Raw genomic sequence first — 21671 nt, 5'->3', positions numbered from 1 at the left:
ATATGACACATGAATCCTATGCCTATACTACACACTACAAACCATAACAATCGGGTTTTGTGAGGAAAATCTCTTTTACATTCACAAATATCTCAGCATGTTAATATCAATAAAAGGCCTTGCTGAATCTTTTTAAAGTTTGCTTATTTTGTGCATGTGCAGGACTGGAGAAGGAAGGACAACTGGTGTTATATGATCACAGATCAGGAGCAGACGTTTGAGGATGCAGTGAGAGGATATTACTGCAAATCTCTTGTTACTGTAGAAAGCAGGTATGTAGAAAACGTCTGGATGGAATTATGTTGGTTTTGATCAGAATAAGCGGCAACTGAACGGTGGCAAATAAGTTTGTTTTCAATTTGAATAGAGTACAATTTAGTCAATTAAACAACTAACGCATACGTTACTTTAGGGAATTAAGTGCATTAAATAAACATGAAATATGAAATTACCTAGAATGTCTATTTTATTCCGAACAAAATCACTTTGTATTTACTATTTTGAGGAAAAGTAAGGGATGTGTAATTTTTATTTTATTTTAAGTCTCTAATGCTCACTAAGGCTGGATTTATTTCATACAAAAATACAGTAAAAAATGTAATATTTTGAAATATTATTTCAATTTAAAATAACTATTTCCTATTTTAGGAAAAGCATTCCTATATGCTGATTTGCTGCTCAACAAACATTTATTATATTAAATGTTACAAACAGTTGTGCTGCTTTATATTTTTTGGGAAACCACTATAATGTTTTTTTAAGGATCCTTTGATAAACATTACGTTCAAAAGAATAGATTTGAACTAGAAATATCAATAACACTTTAGGGTTCAATTCTCACTATTAACTAGTTGCTTGCTTGTTATCATGTATATTACTAGGATATTGGCTGTTTATTAGTACTTATAAAGAACATATTAATGCCTTATTCTGCATGACCAAAATCTACATCCCTCAATCCTACCCATTACCGAAACTTCCTTAACTAACTGTTAATAAGCAGTAATTAGGAGTAGTTAATAGTTAGTTAATAGTGAGAATTGGACCCTAATCTAAAGTGTGACTTAAATAAATTTTATAACTCTATAAATATCTGTCACTTTTGATTAATTTAATGCATCCTTGATGAATAAATGTATTAACTCCCTCAAAAACAATTCTGAATGGTACCTATTTATGTAACTAATACAACTTCCCAAGATCATAAACCAACCTTGAATAACCAGGTAACGCGTTTCATATAGTGTTAACCTCAAATGAGTAGCTGAGTCAGGCAATGCTTACTATACAAGGATAATTACGATGTTTACAACATGAAAGAAGCAGATACATTCATCACAATTGGAGTGTGTGGTTTCTCTGTGGCAGGTTTGAGCAGGCCTTTCTAAACAGCCTGATCAGGGAAATGGGAGGTTCTGAGTCGCAATCGTACTGGACAGCCCTACAGGACAAGGACAGAATCAGAGAGTACCGCTGGCTGACCCTGAATGGCTCGTCGACACCCCTCAACTACAACAACTGGAACCGACACCAGCCAGGTAAGTCCTTAACAGTTACCATCATAAACCTGGGCTAGCAGGCACAAACAGACTTTATTTGATGGTCTCTCCCTCTGCCTGCAGTGAATAGTGGGGGGTGTGTGGTGATGTCTGGAGGTCAAGCATTGGGTCACTGGGAGGTGAAAAATTGTCACACCTTTAAGGCCCTGGCTGTGTGCAAACAGGAAGTGAGCGACAACCATGACACCCTGATGCCTGTGCCACACATAAATATAAATGCACCATGTCCGACAGGATGGGAGAGCCGCAAAAGCCTGTCTCACTGTTACAAGGTGCAGAGAGTATATAATCATAAATCAATAATAGAGAGTAACTGCATGCTCTAATTATCTTGCTTCGGATACATTTTTACCCATTGTTTACTTAATATTTAGTATGTTACTGGCGTTCATGTCTGTTGGATCATGATCTGTTTGTTTGTTGTTTAGGTGTATCACAGTGAGAAGATCCTGATGCAGCGCACCTGGACCGAGGCTCAGTTCTTCTGCCGGGCTTTGGGTGCTGATCTGGTCAGTTTCCATCACAATGAAGATCAGACTTTTGTCAAAAATCTCCTTTCCATGATGTTCCAAAGGTTGGTTTACACGTTTACCCATGACAGATGGGGGTTTATAAGCAATTTTTAAAGTTTTGGTAAGATTTTTTAAATGTTTTTTTAGTTTTTTTTTAAGAAGTCGTCTCTGGTTACTTACGTAACCTATGTTCTCTGAATAGGGAACGAGACGCTGCGGAAAGCGCAGTGGGATATCCTCTGGATGTGCCGATTGCCTGAAGCCCTATAGAATCACGCCAATCCATTGGCTGATGGCGCTCGCGCAAAGCTGGCTCCGCCCCGACGCTCTTACGTCGTAGCATGATGTACGCGCGCGCGCCATCTTCTCCTCAGATTTCTCTGCCGAAAAGAAAAACTGTCGGCAGCGCGAGGAGCTTGGCAGCGAACGCAGCGTCTCGTTCCCTATTCAGAGAACATAGGTTACGTAAGTAACCAGAGACGTTCTCTTTCATAGGTTCACTCAACGCTGCGGAAAGCGCAGTGGGAACGAAATACCAAACTCGCCAAGCTAAGCGCTGCCATAACCGGTACCAGACCAAATAATAACAACCATGATAGGTTCAAGCAGATAGAACCTGGGAACCTGGAGTCATGTCAAGATCCAAATTATAGAACCTCACAAAGGTGTGCGGAGAGGACCAACCTGCCGCCACACAAATGTCTTCCAAGAGGGCCCCTCTAAAGAGAGCTTGAGAGGAAGCCACACTTCTAGTGGAATGCGCTCTGATGCTAAGAGGTGAAGGCAAACCACGCACCTCATAAGCCAGCGAAATAGCGTCCGTTACCCAGTGGGAAATCCTCTGCTTTGATGCTGCAAGCCCGCGGCGGCCAGCACCAAAACATACCAAGAGCTGGTTTGATTTCCTCCAACCGCTAGAGCGATCTACATACAACTTCAAAGAACGGACCGGGCAGAGCAAGTTAAGTTTCCTTTCTTCCTCAGAGGCAAAAGGAGGAGGGTGGAAAGCATTAAGGTTAACAACCTGAGAGCGGAACGCCGTGGAAAGAACCTTGGGTACATACCCCGACCTCGGCCTCAAGGTAACCCTAACCAGGCCAGGAGCGAAGTCCAAGCATGACTCACTAATAGAGAGAGCCTGCAAATCCCCTATCCGCTTCAGTGAAGATAAAGCTAACAAAAGAGCAACCTTAAGAGTCAGAATCCGCTCAGGAGCTGACTCCAAGGGCTCGAAGGGAGCCTCTGTCAAACCCTCCAGGACGACTGACAGGTCCCACGAGGGAACACTAGGGGGGCGAGCCGGTTTCAGGCGCCTAACCCCACGCATGAAGGCCGAAACTAACCTCAGTTTCCCCAAGGGAATCTCATCCGATTCTCTATGAGCAGCAATAGCTGCGACATACACTCTGAGAGTGGTAGCGGCCGCTCCGGAAGCAAACTTTTCCTGCAGGAATTCCAGCACTGAGCCTACTGGGCAGCTAACTGGGTTCCTATCATGTGCTAAGCACCACGCCTCGAACACCCTCTACTTGGAGGAATATAGCCTCCTCGTCGAAGGGGCTCTAGCATTCGCAATAGTCTCCTGAACGTCGGTTGGGAGATCAAAGCTTAAAGCTAACGGCCTCTGATAGGCCAAACGTACAGCTTCCAAATGTCGGGGCGAGGATGCCATATCCTGCCCTGAAGCTGGGAAAGCAGGTCCTCCCTGACCGGTATCTCCCAGGGGGAGGATTCCAACAGAGGGATCAGCTCCGAAAACCATGGCTGGGACGGCCAGAATGGGGCTACCAGAAGGAGGCGGACTCCGCTCTCCCTCACTCTGGACAGAACCGCCTGGATCAGCTTGATGGGCGGGAAGGCATAGAGTTTCTGCATCGGCCAAGGGTGGGCGAACGCATCTATCCCCAATGGAGCTGGAGGGCTCAGAGAGAACCAAAGCGGGCATTGGGACGACTCCTGAGATGCAAAGAGGTCCACTTCCGCTTTTCCGAACACCTCCCAGATCAGGGCCACCGACTGGCGGTTCAACATCCATTCCCCAGACCTGAGCTTCTGCCTCGACAGAAAATCTGCTGCGAGGTTCAGAATCCCTGGGACATGAACTGCTCTCAGAGAGAGGAACTTGTCCTGGGACCACAGGAGAAGGTGACGCGCATGCCTGTCTAGGGTGCGCGATCGTGAACCCCCCTGTCTGTTTACATGGGACACTACTGCCATATTGTCCGTTCTGACAATGACATGGTGTCCTTCGAGGAAAGGGAGAAAGTGGCAAAGAGCCAGGAAGACAGCCCTCAGCTCCAAGCTGTTTATGTGCCACGAGAGGGTCTCGCCAGTCCAAACCCCACACGCTGGCCTGCCCTCGAAAACCGCTCCCCAGCCGGTCAGAGAGGCATCCGTCGTAACCATCTGGCGACGGAATACCGCACCCATACCGACTCCTTTCTGAAGGAAGAGGGGGTCCCGCCAGATTGACAGGGCGCGAAAGCAACTGCGCGACACCTTCAATAGGCGAAAGGCTGGCCCCGTGGGCCGAGCCCCTGAGAGCTTCATCCACCACAGAAAAGGTCTCATGTGGAGCAGCCCCAGAGGTAGCACAGGGGAGGCCGCGGCCATAAGGCCCAGAAGTCTGCGGCAGGTGCTCACGGAAACATGCTGGCCTAGTGCGAAACGGGACAGACATGTCACCAGACTGGAAATCCGTGCAGGAGCCAAACGGGCCTGCATAAGAACGGAGTCCATGCATACCCCCAAGAAAACCGTGTTCTGAGCTGGAGTAAGAACGCTCTTCTCCGTATTCAGCCTCAAACCGAGAGACTGAATATGACGGAGGACAATGTCCCTGTGGTGAGTCACCAACTCTCTGGAGTGGGCTAAAAGGAGCCAATCGTCCAGGTAGTTGAGTATATGGATGCCCTGGAGCCGCAGCGGGGCCAGAGCAGCATCCATACACTTTGTGAACGTCCTTGGCGCTAGAGCGAGGCCAAAGGGGAGGACCCTGTACTGGTACGCTTTCCCTCCAAAGGCGAACCTGAGGAACTTCCTGTGTCGCCGTACGACCTGGATGTGGAAATAAGCATCCTTGAGGTCTACCGTCACGAACCAGTCCCCCCGCCGGATATGAGATATGATGGCCTTCAGCGTCAACATTTTGAATTTTCCTTTGTAAAGAGAGAAATTCAACCGGCGAAGATCTAGTATCGGCCGCAGGCCGCCCCCCTTCTTCGGGACCAGGAAGTAACGGCTGTAGAAGCCCTGTTCGACTTCCCCCGAAGGAATCTCTTCTATCGCCCCCTTCAGCAGAAGGGATGAAATCTCCTGCTGTAGTACAGAAGCCTGAGCGGCGCTGTCGACTACAGTAGGAAAGACCCCGTTGAAGCAGGGGGGGTTGCGACAAAACTGAAGCGTGTAGCCGAGCCGAACTGTGCGAAGGATCCAAGGCGATACCCCTGGTAAGCGCTCCCATTCTTGAACGAAATGTGATAGAGGCAGAGGAGTGTTGCAGTGCAAGGGACATACCTGAGGTAGGGTGTCGCGCTGGTTTCCATGGGGAGGCGCGGTTGACCGTGGAGGAGAGCGCTTGACGTCCTGACACGTATTGGGGGGTACCACCACCTGGATAGAAGTAACTGGGTCCGCCTGCTCCAGAGGAAAAAGAACTGTGCCTCTGAGGAAGCGATTGGCGGTTGTAACGTGCACCGGGAGCGAGGGGAGAAAGCAAGATGCGTCTCCTTCCTCCTGCGCCGGACTGGGTGAAGAGAGTGAAACAGGACCTGCACTTCGAAACACGCTGGGTGGCGAAGGTGACAGGGTTGGATGAGGAGAGCCGGCTGGAGGAGGGCAGAAACGCTTGCGCGGTCTGTCCCAACCTCGTAGATCTGATGAGGCTCTCCTCCTCCTGCCCTGCGGGTCAGGAACGGCTCGAGGAGGCTGGAGCGGCCGATTTGTTGGACCGCTTCAGCTGAAGGCGCTTGTGAGGGCGCTGGCGAGGAAATGGACGACCTCGGGCTCCCCAGACAGTAGTTGGTGGGTGGCGAGCCGGGTCACTCCTGCTAGTAGGGAACTCAGCCCTATGAGCAGAGCGTTCTCGGGTTTGAGAAGGGGGAGGGTTGGAGTCACTGGGCCCTCTGACCCTCCTGGGCATAAACTGCCTGAACGCGGCCGACTGAGACTTAGCGGCGCGGAACTTGTCAACCACCGTGTTGACCGCCTCCCCGAAAAGACCTGAGTGGGAGAGAGGGGCATCCAGGAGAAAAGTGAGATTCAACCAGAGGTGGCGCTCTGCAGCAACCGAGCCCGCCATAGAGCGACCTACAGCCCGAGCAGTGTGCTTGGTGGCTCTTAGGGCCAGATCTGTGGCTTTGCGAAGCTCTTTGACAGCTTCGGGCGTCAGTCCCTCTCCTTCATCCATGTCCTTCAAGACGTCCGCTTGGTAGGCTTGAAGGATGGCCATGGTATGCAGGGCCATGCCTGCCTGACCAGCCGCCATGTAAGACTTCCCAATAAGGGAGGAAGTAGTCCTACAAGCCTTGGAAGGAAGAAGGGGACGCGCCTTCCAAGACGGTGCAGACGACGGGGCGAGGTGGTTAGCCAGCGTGTCCTCGACCGCTGGAATAGCGGAATAACCCTGCTCCACAAAACCAACAAGGTTGGTGAAGTCAGCGGCTGCCGCATTAGTTAGGCGTGCGGAGAATGGCTGCTTCCAGGATCTGGAGATCTCGTGATGCAGATCGCTGAAAAAGGGCAGCTTTCTTCGCTCTGGCCTAGAATTAGGGCCACGTAGGAACCTCTCGTCGAGTTTGGACGATTGAGACTCGCGGGGCTCATCAGGCCAGTCAATAGAGAGCTTCTCTGTAGCGCGCGACAGCACCTCAATAAGCTCAGTGTAGGCCGGAGTAGGCCGCGCGTCCTGGCCGCTAGGCGGGATAACGTCATCAGCCAAAGCAGGCCCGAAATCCTCGGAGTCGGAGGCTGCAGTGTAAATAACGTCATCCAGACCGAAAGAAACCGATTCGCGGGCTCCCGGGCTGGGACATAAATAATCATGCGCGAATTCAACCGCGCCGCGTGCGTGCTCGGGAGAGGGAGGGAGAGAAAGGGCGAGGCTCGTCTGCTCATACTCAATATCCTCGAGCTCAACATCCGAACCCCAGGCCGCGGATCCACGAGAGGCCTCAGCAGTCTCGGGAGCGCGACAGGGGGAAACGAATGTCTCCTTCTCAAAAACCGCGAGTCTAGAGCGGAGGGTTTTGAGAAGGAGATTGTCACAAAATTTACATTTCGACAATCCTAATACAGCCTCACGCGCATGCGAAAAACCCATACATTTAACACACTTACTGTGAGGGTCGTCGTTCGAGATAAAACGAACGCATGGCGGAGAGCAGCGTCGATAATCCATGACACTTCACTGTAAGGAGAACAGAGTTCCACTTATACCAGTCGCTGAAGTGTCGAGACGAAAGCTGAAGTTGAATTGAAGAATTCGGGCTCAGAAAAACCGCACGAAGGGCGAGATGTGACCGCTTCGTGAAGGCAGAGAAATCTGAGGAGAAGATGGCGCGCGCGCGTACATCATGCTACGACGTAAGAGCGTCGGGGCGGAGCCAGCTTTGCGCGAGCGCCATCAGCCAATGGATTGGCGTGATTCTATAGGGCTTCAGGCAATCGGCACATCCAGAGGATATCCCACTGCGCTTTCCGCAGCGTTGAGTGAACCTATGAAAGAGAACTCTTATGCTCACAAAGGCTGCATTAACAGTATTTATTCGAAAAACAGAAAACAGTAATATTGTGAAATAATATTACATTTTAAAATAACTTTTATATTTCAATTTAAATCCAGATATGATCTTAATTTATACTAATATATATATCAAAATAGAAGAACATTATTACTATCAATGTTAAAAACAGTTTTTCCAGGATTCTTTGATAAATAAAAAGTTCATTTTGTAACTTTTGTAACATTTTAAATGTCTTACTCTCACTTTTGATCAACACTAGTGTGGGTGTATACTGTATATACATAGTGATAAATAAAAGTGTTAATTACTGACCCCAAAATTGTATATGGTAGTCAATGTAAGTGGGCATTATACACTGAACAAAATTATAAACGCAACATTTTTCATGAGCTGAACTCAAAGATCTAAAACTTTTTCTATGTACACAAAAGGCCTATTTCTCTCAAATATTCTTCACAAATCTGTCTAAATCTGTGTTAGTGAGCACTTCTCCTTTGCCTTTTACTGTATTGGTGGTCCGGGGGGACTTTTTTTTGGGACCCCCCAATACAGTAAAAGGTAAAACTGCTCATTTTAGGGGCTGTTTACACCTGGCCACTTAATGCGTTTTCTGTGATCGGATAGCTATCCGATCGTGAAAAGACCAGGTGTAAATGCCCTCCGAAACGCATTCGAGACGGATTTGAATCCGATCGCTCAAACCACTTCAGGAGGAGGTCTGGGCCGCATTCCAGACGAAACTGGACAACTGTAAATGCATCTGGTTGTTGAAACCACATATTTAAATTTTACTCCTCCCAAAAATGCTAAAAAATAAACGTGTGAGAGCGTGTTATAGGCTATATGTCATGTTATAGTCAGATATGACGAAGCTACTGCGAAACGCATCACCTCAGATGAGTAGCTGAGCGTCTATTCATCAAGCCAACGTGCAAACTATCGCAAATCAAAGTGAAAGTAAGTCACAGACGCTTAACACACAATCATCTTCATTAAAAGTAAAGAAACGAAATGATCTTACCAGGGCTGGTGTCGCTATCTCTTATTGCTGTCTTTGATTTTGAAATTAGCTGATGATCAATAAAATGCAGCTCATATCTGTTGCTTTCGTGACATGCACTCCATTAAATCTGCATATAGCGCAGGAATTGAAGATCAGATTTATATCCGTTTTGCAAAAACACATTTATGTGATCAGGTGTAAGTGTAAGTGGAATCGGTTGGATAAATCAGATAGCTATCCGATCTGAGAAAACGCATGAAGTGGCCAGGTGTAAACAGCCCCTTAGAGTGGCCTTTTATTGTGGCCAGCCTAAGGCACACCTGTGCAATTATCATGCTGTCTAATCAGCATCTTGATATGCCACACCTGTGAGGTGGATGGATTATCTCGGCAAAGGAGAAGTGCTCACTAACACAGATTTAGACAGATTTGTGAAGAATATTTGAGAGAAATAGGCCTTTTGTGTACATAGAAAAAGTCTTAGATCTTTGAGTTCAGCTCATGAAAAATGGGGGCAAACACAAAAGTGTTGCGTTTATAATTTTATTCAGTGTATATAACATATCTCTCAAGACCACATTGAAAATAAAGGATTTAAAATGTAATTTAAACCTGAAAGGTTTAAATATTAAGTAAATAAATATGTAAGGTTCTGAATTATTTATAGGTAAAAATAAACTAACCAAACCAAATAAAATAAATGTTTGACATTGTCAAGTTCACAGACTTTTGGACCCCACTGTATCTGGATATATTCTTAAATCTTTTGTCTCCAATTTTGACAAGTAGCCTAATTTATACAGTATAATAATTGATTAAAAAAAAAATAGAGTGAATTACTTTTTTTTTTTTTTTTTGCCATTCTAAATTTTATTTATTTATTTATTTTAGTGCTGTAAAATCGATTAATCTAACATAAAAGTTACACACAGACACACACACACATGAATATATACAGTATATATATATATATAAAAAAAACTTTATGTTAGATGAGATTTATCGCGATTAATCGATTTAACAGCACCAATTTATTTATTTACTTATTTTTCTCTCTCCTTCCTTTTCTTTTTGTCTCTTTTCAGTACAGAGGGTCGCTGGTTTTGGGTGGGCTTTACTAAGAGAAACCCTAGGTCCGAGGGAGCCTGGGAGTGGTCAGATGGCACGCCGGTAAGAATTCAGAGGAAAAAAAAGAGAAACAAACAAAAAAGCCAGGAAAAGAGAAAGCAGAGAGTCGAGTGATTGGAGATGTTTGACTATATTATCTAAATGTAAATAAAAAAGACAGAAATCTGTTTAGAAAAACAGACTATCATGGAGGAACCAGTTCATCAGCTTTAGTTATTTTATATTCATACCATTCTTTAGGTGGTGACATCATTCATTGAGGATATGAATGAAGTGGACTCTCACATGTGTGCTGTGTACAGTGACCTCACAAACACTCTCACGGCCCACTCATGTGACTCCAAATATGAGTGGATTTGCAAGGTCCCCAAAGGTTTGTGTTTAGGATGTATGGATATACATTTCAAATATTTAATGAAAAATTCATTATCAACCTGCTGAAAAGACCAGGGGCCAGTTGCATAAATAGCCATTAAGTTAAAGGATTAGTTCACTTTTAAAAAAACTTTTGCTGATAATTTACTCACCCCCATGTCTTTCTTTCTTCAGTCGAAAAGAAATTAAGGTTTTTGATGAAAACATTCCAGGATTTTTCTCCATATAATGCACTTTGCCGGGCACCAAACGGTTCAAGGTCCAAAAGACAGTTTCAGTGCAAACTGCAAACTGTTCAAATGGCTTTAAACGACACCAGACGATGAATAAGGGTCTTATCAACGAAACGATCGCTCATTTAAAAAAGTAATAACAAAGTTTAAGTTTTATAAGCTCAAATGCTCGCCTTGCTCTGTTCTGTGTGACTCTCGTGTTCGAACTCGTTCATCAAAATGAACGAATCTTTTTCCGAGTCAATTCGTTCATTTCGTTCGTTAAATGAACCAAATGACTCGAAAAAAGATTTGTTCATTTTGATGAACGAGTTCGAACAGGAGAGTCACGAACGTGCATCACAGAACAGAGCAAGGCGAGCATTTGACATTATTAAACTTAAACTTTGTTATTTATTTTTTAAATGAGCGATCGTTTCGCTTGATAAGACCATTATTCATCGTCTGGAATCGTTTAAATCCCTTTGAACAGTTTGCAGTTTGCACTGAAACTGTCTTTTGGACCTTGAACCGTTTGGTGCCCAGCAAAGTGCATTATATGGAGAAAAATCCTGGAATGTTTTCATCAAAAACCTTAATTTCTTTTCGACTGAAGAAAGAAAGACATGGACATCTTGGATGACATGGGGGTGAGTAAATTATCAGCAAAAGTTTTTTTAAAAGTGAACTAATCCTTTAAAGTAACACTATGTAGTTTTTCAACCTTCATAATATATTTCCAAGACCCTTGTGATGGTACATCGACTTAAAATAAGTTAAATGACACGTCTGCCATAGCCTGACGTGGTCTGTATCGCTTTTACTGGCACTATGTAACTTCGGGTTTCGGGTAGGAACCCGTGCACAAAAAGAACTACAAAATTCGACTGCTTTACGGCATACGTCACTTCCCCCACCACTTCCTCAAATTGTCTGTGGCCATTGCAGAAATCCCAAGTCTCCCGGGAGTCTCCTGCGTCTCCCTGATGCCCGCAAATTAGTTCAGATCTGCCGGAATCTAGAGCGCGCATGCGAGACAGAACATACTGCGCGCATAACATACATAGCGCGAGCACGGCTGAGAGAGAGAGAGCGAGAGACCTTGCGAGTGTGCCTCACGAAAGCTAGTCAACCCGCCACCAGCCGCCCCCCCCGTCAACAATCCAGTCACCAAGATATACCTCCCTGAAATGACTTCTTGCAGGTTGGGATGTCTGCCATTGTTGATTCCAAAGCCGGTGCTGGATAAACAGCGAGCGTGCGCGTGCGACAGTCGGCTGCAGAAGGCTAAATTATTTACGACAGCAGTAATGGACAATTCTGCTTCCAAACTGTAGGGCGACCAAGGGGGTAATCCATCGACCGGAAGTTGAAGCCTGCCGGGTGCCGCCATGTTGTAGCAGAACTTCACTTGCGTTAGCATTTCCATTGACTACCATTCATTTTGGCGTCCCTTTGACAGCGAATAACTTTACATCTGAGGCGTTTAAAGACTCCATTTGTCCATTATTTATTTCTAAAGAAACACGACAATGTATAAAGGGCTCCATTACCTTCTATGTTACATTATGGCCCCGTAGAAACAGATTTAGTAAAAATAGGCTAACGATTGCGTCATAACCACTCGACTCTCTATCGCGCTGTACAGAAATGACCGTACAGACAGGAGGAGAAGCTCGCAGGCAATCGGGGGGACGTCCCGTCAAGAGAGAAGCCCATAGATAATGAGTCCATAAAAGCAACGGAATACTTACTCCTGCTCACTCACGATAAAAGACTCTTTGCTCAAGTTCCCCGTCTCTGCAAGATTAACGTTGGCAATTTTCACGCACAGCTACTAGAAGATTAACGTCTGTCAGACACGTCATCAAGCTTAGTTTGAGTCGGTTTGAGTCTGCGCGTCAGGAACGGAAGTGCTCAAAAATCGCTAAAAATGGGCTTCAACTGTCTCAACTGAGTTCCAATGAGATGGCTCTGTCCACTTCTTATACTGTCTATGAGGGCGACCGCTGAGGAAAAATCACATGGTGTTGCTTTAAGACTGTGTCTGAAGAACTAGAATGACCAACTAGCAGTTAGTTTGGGGTAATCAGTCCTACTTTTCGGTATCAATTTAGACCGATCTACGTTTTTATGTAACTGACTTAAAAATGTATGAACAGAAACAAATTGGATGACTAGTCTTAGTGGTTTATGCAACCCGGCCCTAGCTTAGACATTCTTAAATTTCCACACTGCTTTCTGTCTAATAATTGTAATTGTTACCTTTTTCATTATTTTGTATTTCATTGAAAGAGGTCTAGTCATGGTCTCTGATTTATAATAATAATAATAAAAATAAAAAAATTGAGGATAAAACAACAACATGTTTGTCTTTTAAGCTGGAAGAACATCCATAAAACTGCACTGAAATATAAATTAATTGTTGAAATGTAGGTGTTTTTCCTCAGGTGTGGAGTTGGTCAAGCCGTACTGGTACAGCGACCGTAAGTACAGTACAGGTAAATACTATAAAGACTCACTTATGATGTTGATGATGATGACATTTGTTTTTGTTTATGGTGCAGAACATGAGCCATGGGTGTTTTTCCGTGGAGCTGAATATTACTTTGCCAGTAAGCCGTTTCCCTGGGAGGCCGTCGCCTTCGCCTGTAAGATGATGGGTGCTGATCTTCTCTCTGTTCACTCTAGCGAGGAACTGAACTTCATCAGAGAACGCATAAAGGTTATTATATAGTTATTTACTTATGTACCGTTCAAAAGTCTGGGCTCAGGATGTGTTTTTTTTTAAAAGAAATTAATACTTTTCAGCAGGGATGCATTAAAGTCATCTTATACTACGGGGCTGTTGAATGCTTGAATCTGATTGGTTGACAAACGTTCCAAGGTGTGCAATTATTTTCAGGGAAACGCACTGCTAAAGTAGTTCCAGGACGGTCTTGACCACATTACAGTTCCATATCACTTCACCAAATGATTTCAGTTATTTCAAAGCTTCTTACAGACTACAGAACCAAAACCCACAATGACACTGACCAAGCGAATAAATCTAGTAAACAATAGGATAAAAACGATAAATTATTTCCATGTTTTTTGCCACAAAATTACGTTTTATGTACGGAAAACACATCTTTCTCTCGCCCTCTCTCCCCCACTTAAACGCACACACATACAGTACAGACACACACTCGCACAGAAATTTGATGATTTTATCTGTAAAATAGTGTAGCAACTTAAAAGCTACATGACATTTCTCACTAGCAATTTAATAATGGCGCTGTTTTTGAAGCAGATAAACTTACAGTTTCGTTATTAGTAGACGCTGCTGCCGAACACTGTGGAGAGACAAACAGACTCAAGTAATTCACATATGCTTAATCTCTCTTGACCAATGTCTTGAAATACATCATCTGAAGAACAATGTTTTGAGGTGTGGTAACCATAGTATAAGCAAAATAATTCTCTGCTTCGCGTCGTGGCTGCATTACCACCTCGGGTGTGCATTATTTTCTGATAATTTTATGGCCCGTCGTCAATTATTACTTACAAAAGTGACAGCAAAGACATTTATAATGTTACAAAAAGATTCCTGTTTCAAATAAATGCTGTTCTTTTGAACTTTCTATTCATCAATAAATCCTTAAAAATTGTATCACAGTTTCCACAAAAATATTAAGCATCAAATCAGCCTATTAGAATGAATTAATGTGACACTGAAGACTGAAGAGTAATGGCTGCTAAAATTTCAGCTTTGCCGTCACTGGAAAAAATTGCACTTTAAAATATATTCAAATAGAATATATTTGAACTAATATTTGTTTCACAATATTACTTTTTTTTAACTGTATTTTGATCAAATAAATGCAGAATTGGTGAGCATAAGAGACTATAAAAAAAAACGGGCTGACCCCAAATGTTTGAACAGTAGTGTGTGTGTGTGTGTGTGTGTGCGTGTGTACTGTATATATACATAAATACATATACGAACTATATGTATGTATATAAAATAACATCTTTGTTTGTGTCTTTGTTTTTTAGGACTCTAAATATTGGTGGATTGGTTTGTCTGCTAACAGCGATCACAATGGCCTCAGGTGCCTTTCTTTGACTACCATAATGAGGCTCTTTTACAGTAGAATTAAGTTAAACTTTTAACTTTTATTTATGTATTTATTGTTATATAATAAGTCAAAGATAAAGGCAGAAAGAAACTTGCTAAAATTTTTCTCAAGTTAACTTGTCAAGATATTTTTGCAATTGCATTTGGTCAGCAAGTATTACAGAAATCACACACTTCACCTTTAAGAAAGAAAGAGGAGCATAAAAGGAACATACTATACAGTATGAAGCAGACTTCATGTTGGGATTTGTGTGTTGTATGTGTGTGTTCTGCAGTTGGACTGATGGATCCGCCCTGGATTATGAGAACTGGGAAAATGCTCGATTTTCCCGAAAGCCTGGCCAAAACTGCATCCAAATGTCGTCTCAGTCGGGTAAACAATACATGCACACACAATATTTTAAGCACACACAAGTACCATTATCCAGTATACTCAAACACAGCTTATCGGTGATGTTGTGCAGGTCAGTGGTCGACAGGAAGCTGTAAAGATCCTCATGGTTACGTGTGCAAGCGCAGAACGGTGTCTTTAGTGGAGGACCCACTCGAGCCTCACTATATCGGCAGCTGCCCTGAGAACTGGTTCTACTTCGGACACAAGGTTCATATACACTAGAAGCTGGTTCAGCAGCCTTGTGAGAATGTAACCTAGATCAGTGGTTCACAAAGTGCATATTCCTTTCATATTGCTCTTGCAAAGTAGTATCACTTCCTTTATATATTTACTGGTTTGTCTATTTATTTTGGAATGTTTTTCTATTTTATATGTTTTGTACCATATAAAATGTTTTACAGCACAACTTATATTAAACAACAAAATCCAATTATTTTTTCACATTAATCATGAGAAAAAAAATGAAAGCTTTTTTCACTGCAGTTTTTCAACCAAACCGTAATTTAACAATTAACTCCTAATATTGTAGACTCATGCCTTTTCTCTTTCACATGAATCAGTTTTCTTTTTTAAAGGAACTGATATTAATAGCACACCAGAGTTATTTCCCAGAGTATGTTTCTATCCATTTTCTTCAGAGATGACCTTCAGAAATCAACAATTTATTGATCATTTTAGGTTCTTGTGTTTTGTTGTATGATTGAGAATTGCTTGTTTGTGATTGGTTGCCAGTGTCTGTTACTGCATCTCCCAGCCCGTCCGGAAGAGGGGAAAAATTGGCAGGATGCTCAGTCCATCTGCTCATCCTATTCGGGATCTCTGGTGTCCATAGAGGATGAAATCGAACAAGGTAAAGATCACGTTCATTTCCGATGACGTTTCCGATGTTGTTTTATATTGACATTTTGCCAAAACTTTATATTGATGGTCCCTTTTGAACATTCTGTTAACTATAAGTAACTTTGCCACTAGATGTCAACTAACTCTCACTAAAGTATTAATATCTGCTAACTCTTTATTGTGATGGTCCTCCAACAGACATTCTACTGACTATAAGTAACTTTGTAACTTTAGGTCAACCTATTCTAACCTATTCAGCACTCTGATGAGAGTTAGTAGACATGTAGGTGCAACGTTACTTAGTCAACAGAATGTGTTAAATGGACCATTCAAATAAAGTGAAACTGACATTTTTTCATGGCTTTTGTCTTTATGGTTGAAGCCTACATCGTCATGCTGCTTCATGGCAGGGCAGCGGGGGTTTGGATTGGTGCACAGGGGCGTTTTTCTTCCAAATGGGTCAACGGGAAGCCAATCGTCTATAATAACTGGGAGGTATGAACTCAAAATTGAATCTATTTGAAATGTAACTTGATTCCAATACTGTTTTTAAATGTTTTTTTCTATGTTGTGTCTACAGAAGTCTTATTATAGATTTCCTATGGAACATCATTGTACTTACCTGTCCAACAGTCACATCTTCCGTATGACAGGGGAATGGCAAGATGACGTCTGTACTGAGAGCATCTATGGCTTTGTCTGCCAGAAGCCACAAGGTAGACTCATTTTCACAAAATAAATAGATTTTTCACAATAGAGATTTTTATTTATTTATTAGTATCGACCGATAGTAGATATTTATGTAACTGCGGATACACATTTAATACATTTTTACATTTATCTTGCCTTTGCTCATCATCATTAACTTAAAACACACGTGATTTAATAACACTGTTAAATGTAATCTTTAGCAAAGCTAAAAAAATATTTGAAAAAAATTATTCTGTGAATTATATTGTTTATGATGCTGAAATTCACTTGTTGCATTTAAAGTTATTGATTTATTTAGACAAAATACAATAGGATTTTATTGCCCAGCTAACAGGGAACGTTCTCAGAACTTTGGCTAACGTTCTGGCAAGGCTCTCTCAAAGTTATGAATGTTTTTTATCAATGTTTTAGTTTAGTCTAAACATTTTGTTAATTGTTACTGTTTCAGAATTTTCAGAGAACATTCAAAAATAACGTTACAATAATATTTGAAAAATTATAAAATGGAACTTAATGCTCACATTAAATATATATTTTTGAATTGATGTTTTGAATGTTCAAAGAAAATTCAGAAAATTCTTATTTTTGTTAGCTGGGTGGTTATTGTTCATAACTTTTCATAACATGAAAATAATTCTAAGCTTTTTAATACCGGTGCATCCCTACTTTATCTCAGACACCACCAAGCGTCCAACCCAGCCCTATTACACCGCTTCCTCTCTGGACACATCTGAGTATAAGAACCACAGTTACCGAATCATCCACGGCAACTTGAGCTGGTACGAGGCCCAGAAAGCATGTTTGGAGAAGGGGGCGGCACTTGTGCGGATCACAGACCCGTATCACCAGGCCTATCTCAATGTGCTCATCAACAGGCTTGAAGCCCCACTCTGGATCGGCTTGTACAGTACAGATGTAAGGAGGCTTTGAAATCACATTGTGATGTATTTTGATGACTTGTATTGGTGTATTAAACAAGAGCGCCCTCTATCTCCATAGGATGATATAGATCACCCGTGGTCCGATGGCAGTGAGGGATCGTTCACTAACTGGGAAATGCCAAAAGGAGATGGAGACTGCGGGTTCATGGATGTTAATGGACGCTGGAAATACGCAGAATGTGACATGCTGTTATCAGGAGCGATATGCTACATACCTCCTCCGAGTGAGTCCATTCCTCCTGTCTTTCGATTCATTTTATTAGTTTGTAAATTGTTGAAATCTGACTGAGATTCTTGTTTGACTTCACACAGAAAGCATCGCTTTTTCCTATGAAGTGGTATGTCCTGAACGCTGGCTGAAGTTTCACGGGAGCTGCTATTATTTTAAAAATGTTGTAACAAAGATGACCCTGGAGGAAGCGAGAAATCACTGTAAAAAGAACGGTACTGCATTTTAAAATTGTTTAGATCAAGAGCTCCACCTAGGGGTGGCTTTGATCATCTTTGGTTGCATTTGCATGGCTTAGCAAGACTTTAAATTTTTCTCAGGAAATTCTTCAGACCTTCTGACAGTTCAAGATGATGAGGAGAGCCGGTTCGTCATTGACGAGTTAGTGCGTTATTACAAGGGTCCTCGGAAATTTTGGCTAGGAATTTTCTACAACACTGACAGTAAGAGCCTTGATGTTAAATATTGAGCATGTAGTAAATTTATATCATAAATACATAATATATAAATGAAAAAAATATATAATGCATTTAGATTTTTTTTTAATATGTATATATATATTACAGTTATATAAACTTGTGTAAAATTAAAATGATGTATGAAAATATTTATGTATACAATTTTATATATATATATTTTGGCATTTTAATTTATATTATTTTGTATTTATTTAAGTTTTATATGAAAATTTAAATGTATTTTTATTTAATTTTTATATACACACTGTTTTATCTTGAATTTATAATATGTTATATTTAAAGTGCCCCTATTATACTATTTTAAAGGTTCCTACTTTTATTTTTGACGTCTCCTAAAATAGGTTTACATACTTCCAAGATAAATTTTGTTTTTAATTTTCTCATAATATACATTCATTGCAGCATCACCTCTTTTCTCACAGTGTCTAAAACAGTTTAGTAAAGGACCCAGTCTCTCTAAACCCCTCCTTTCCTAGAGCCTACTCTGCACTGATTGGTCAGATGGCCCAGTAATCTACTGCTTATGCCCCTTATCATATCTAAATTTCAGTTCCAGATGCTTCCTCTTGTATACACAGTGATTCGAACAGTAACAATGGCGTCGGTTGTTCCATATCAATTTGAGCCTGAGTCCTCATCCTTTGGAAGTGCATGCAGAGTGGATTTGCTTTTGCAGCACAGACAACACTGTTTTTTTCTACATGTCAGTAACACGGACCAAACTCTTCCTGACCTCAGCTAGAGCTTCCGTGTTTGAGAGCAGGTCAAAGTAGACAAAGTTGTTCACAGGCAGCTACTAAAGACCATAGGCTGGCATTATGCAAATTTGTTAAAAACCTATATTGGTTCCTGCTGGACGGCTCGTTTCAAGCAGTTCAGAATCGGTTCTTTCTTTTGGGAGACAATAACTCCATTTAGCGTATTTAACACTTTGATCTTTGAAACTTTGCAGACCCTTTACATTGACAAACACTACACTATACACACTACATGAAAGGTAATATCAGAAAAAACATAACAGGGGCACTTTAAAGGTTTATGCGAAACGTTTTATATCTGAAAAATAAAACTGTCCTTATGTAACCAAAATGCTTATTTTCAGAGAAAGCTTTGACTCGACTGGATGGCTCTCCACTCCAGTACACTTACTGGCGCTCCAAAGCTCCAGATCCCAGTGTCATGAGGCCTGGTCTATGCGTGACTATGCGGATATCAGATGCTGTGTGGCAGTTAGATAACTGCACTGACACCCAGGGCTTCATCTGCAAAACCTCGTCAGGTAAAAGGAATGACCTTTGACTTCATAACCACCACAAACCACCAGTGGTCCCAGTCCATGTTTACTGCAGAAATGGAACAGGAAAGGACTATTGGCCTTAGAGTGGCAACGTTTCTTTGTTGCAGTGCTGTATCATTTGTGTACTGACTCACAAGTTGCAAAATAAGAATCTGTTAACGTCATCATTTCCTTCCGTAGTTGTAATACATCCTTTTCTCACGGGTCAAAATAACCTGAAGCCCTAAAATAATACTTTTTTTGTTTTGTCCAGAAAGCTTATATCATTTAATTTTGTTAATATTTTTTTTCTATTTTTTAGTGCAAATTGTCTGGGAGATTGTTTTATTTTATTTACCTTTAAATTACAATATTTTATCAATAAATTATATATACTCAGCACATTCTTTCAACTTTATTTCAAAATAACTCACCATTTCATGCATAACCCTGTTTATTCAGCTCAAAATAACTCACTCTGCCGACCTCTTGTGGGAAAAAAATAATGCAACATGATATTTCATGACTCTTGTCACTAGATGGCCTTTTAGCTCTATAGTCTATATATGGAGCAAATGAACTGCAAATGAACTGTTTCCTGGGTCCTAAAGTCATTTTTCCCCGTTTATTTCTTCAGTATGCAGTCAGGTATCTATTTAGACATCATAAAACCATCCATTTTTGGTAAAGTTTTAGCATTTTTTGACCATTTTTAAAAAGATTTGTCAGATATTGCACATGTGTTGGGTGGGGTTGTTCTGCATTGTAAATGTGTTCAAATCTAACCACTTCATATCTGTGTGCATTGTGACTGATTGATTTTTATTTGAACATTGACCTGAGGAGAGGATGAGGTTAAAGGAATAGCTCTCACAAAAGTAAATAATAATACATAAATAAAAATCATTATTATTCATTCAGATGTTTTGCTTTGCATCACAGGAGCCATCAAAGAGGTAGAAGTGGAGCCATTGAAAGGTTAGAATAATCTTTTTTGCTGAATCATATTTTTGAGGAAGTGACACCTCTTATATCCTCTGTATACTCTGCAACACTGTCAGCTCTGTTTTGAAGCGATAACAAGTACCTCAAAATTGAGTGTAAATAATTGTATAATTTGTCTACAGTGTTTAGTTCTCAGTTTCAATCATGGTCAGGCATCATATGAAAGTAAGAAAACATGTTATAACCATGTTCTAAGACTCGACGTGTCATTTCGTTTCAGGTCTGCACCGAGGTGTGATCTCAGTTGCTGCTTTGGTGGCCATTGTGTTGTTTGCTGTGATGATTGGATCATTGTGGCTTCTTTACAAGAGAAACTCTCTTTGCATCCAGAGGCTTCCGACATTTGGCAGTGCCTATTACAGACAGACAAGCTCCCAAGCCAGTGATCAAGATGAGAACGTTTTACTCCCAGACCTAGAGACTCAAGCACGGGACTAGTATGCGTGTGTGAGTGTATATGTGCATGCATTCATGTGTGATTTGCCTGAGAGTGTGTTAGTTCAGTCAGGGAGACTCCAGTGCGAATATGATAAAGATAGTTGAGTTGTCTGTCCGTACTGTAGCTACAGGGGGATATTGTGCACATTTAGCCGAATCCCACTACAGTCCATTTAAAATCAATATGAAAGGGATATTCTTTATGAAGTAGGAAATGGGGCTTTTTACACTTTGTCTCATATTCAGGACAACAACAGAATTCCTCTAGAATGTAAAAGTTAAAATGGCCAAATGTGCTTGTTGGTTGAATGTGGTTTGATATTGTTTAGGTGTTACGGCCTGTTTACATCAACACGAATGTTCAGAAAGAAATTCAGACAGGTTTAAAACAACTTGAGGGTGAGTAAATGATGACATAATTTTCATTTTTAAGTGACCTATTCCTTTAACTGTCACAGAATGGAACGCACAGGATATCAAAGGGAGAGAAGGATGGATCTATGCTGCCTTTAAAAATCGATCAGATAAAGGTATCTCAGGAGACAGGAAGTGAAACTAATTGGAATGTATCGTCAAAAGGCAGCATTTTTAAGCTTTCGGACGCAGACATAGTTTTATGGAACAGCAGTGGCTCTGGGCATGTGACCTAAAAAGTGTGAATCTTATTGGTTGGCCAGTTCATCACCAGCAATAGAAAAGAGTTTA

General features: G+C 41.7%; 1 protein-coding gene across 1 annotated transcript in view; it reads left to right on the top strand.

The window, feature by feature from the left end:
• The window catches only part of pla2r1 (phospholipase A2 receptor 1), a 32495-nt gene extending 11154 nt beyond the window's left edge, over positions 1 to 21341 (top strand). The window contains exons 10-30 of the mRNA XM_056252769.1: positions 163 to 272; positions 1369 to 1538; positions 1623 to 1831; positions 1988 to 2133; positions 9904 to 9988; positions 10187 to 10319; positions 12984 to 13019; positions 13101 to 13258; positions 14572 to 14627; positions 14929 to 15026; positions 15118 to 15254; positions 15780 to 15897; positions 16270 to 16382; positions 16468 to 16603; positions 17275 to 17513; positions 17598 to 17763; positions 17852 to 17983; positions 18089 to 18211; positions 19350 to 19526; positions 20466 to 20501; positions 20749 to 21341. Coding sequence (XP_056108744.1) covers positions 163 to 272; positions 1369 to 1538; positions 1623 to 1831; positions 1988 to 2133; positions 9904 to 9988; positions 10187 to 10319; positions 12984 to 13019; positions 13101 to 13258; positions 14572 to 14627; positions 14929 to 15026; positions 15118 to 15254; positions 15780 to 15897; positions 16270 to 16382; positions 16468 to 16603; positions 17275 to 17513; positions 17598 to 17763; positions 17852 to 17983; positions 18089 to 18211; positions 19350 to 19526; positions 20466 to 20501; positions 20749 to 20966 — 2796 coding nt within the window. The 3' untranslated portion in view covers positions 20967 to 21341. The remainder of the gene's footprint in view (positions 1 to 162; positions 273 to 1368; positions 1539 to 1622; positions 1832 to 1987; positions 2134 to 9903; positions 9989 to 10186; positions 10320 to 12983; positions 13020 to 13100; positions 13259 to 14571; positions 14628 to 14928; positions 15027 to 15117; positions 15255 to 15779; positions 15898 to 16269; positions 16383 to 16467; positions 16604 to 17274; positions 17514 to 17597; positions 17764 to 17851; positions 17984 to 18088; positions 18212 to 19349; positions 19527 to 20465; positions 20502 to 20748) is intronic.
• Positions 21342 to 21671: the final 330 nt, after the last annotated feature.

This window comes from Rhinichthys klamathensis, unplaced genomic scaffold (genome assembly GCF_029890125.1).
Source record: "Rhinichthys klamathensis goyatoka isolate OS25496 unplaced genomic scaffold, OSU_Roscu_1.1 h1tg000098l_1, whole genome shotgun sequence".
Lineage (NCBI taxonomy): Eukaryota > Metazoa > Chordata > Actinopteri > Cypriniformes > Leuciscidae > Rhinichthys > Rhinichthys klamathensis.
The sequence above is the reverse complement of the archived record's forward strand: the minus strand, read 5'-3'. Positions and strand labels throughout refer to the sequence as shown.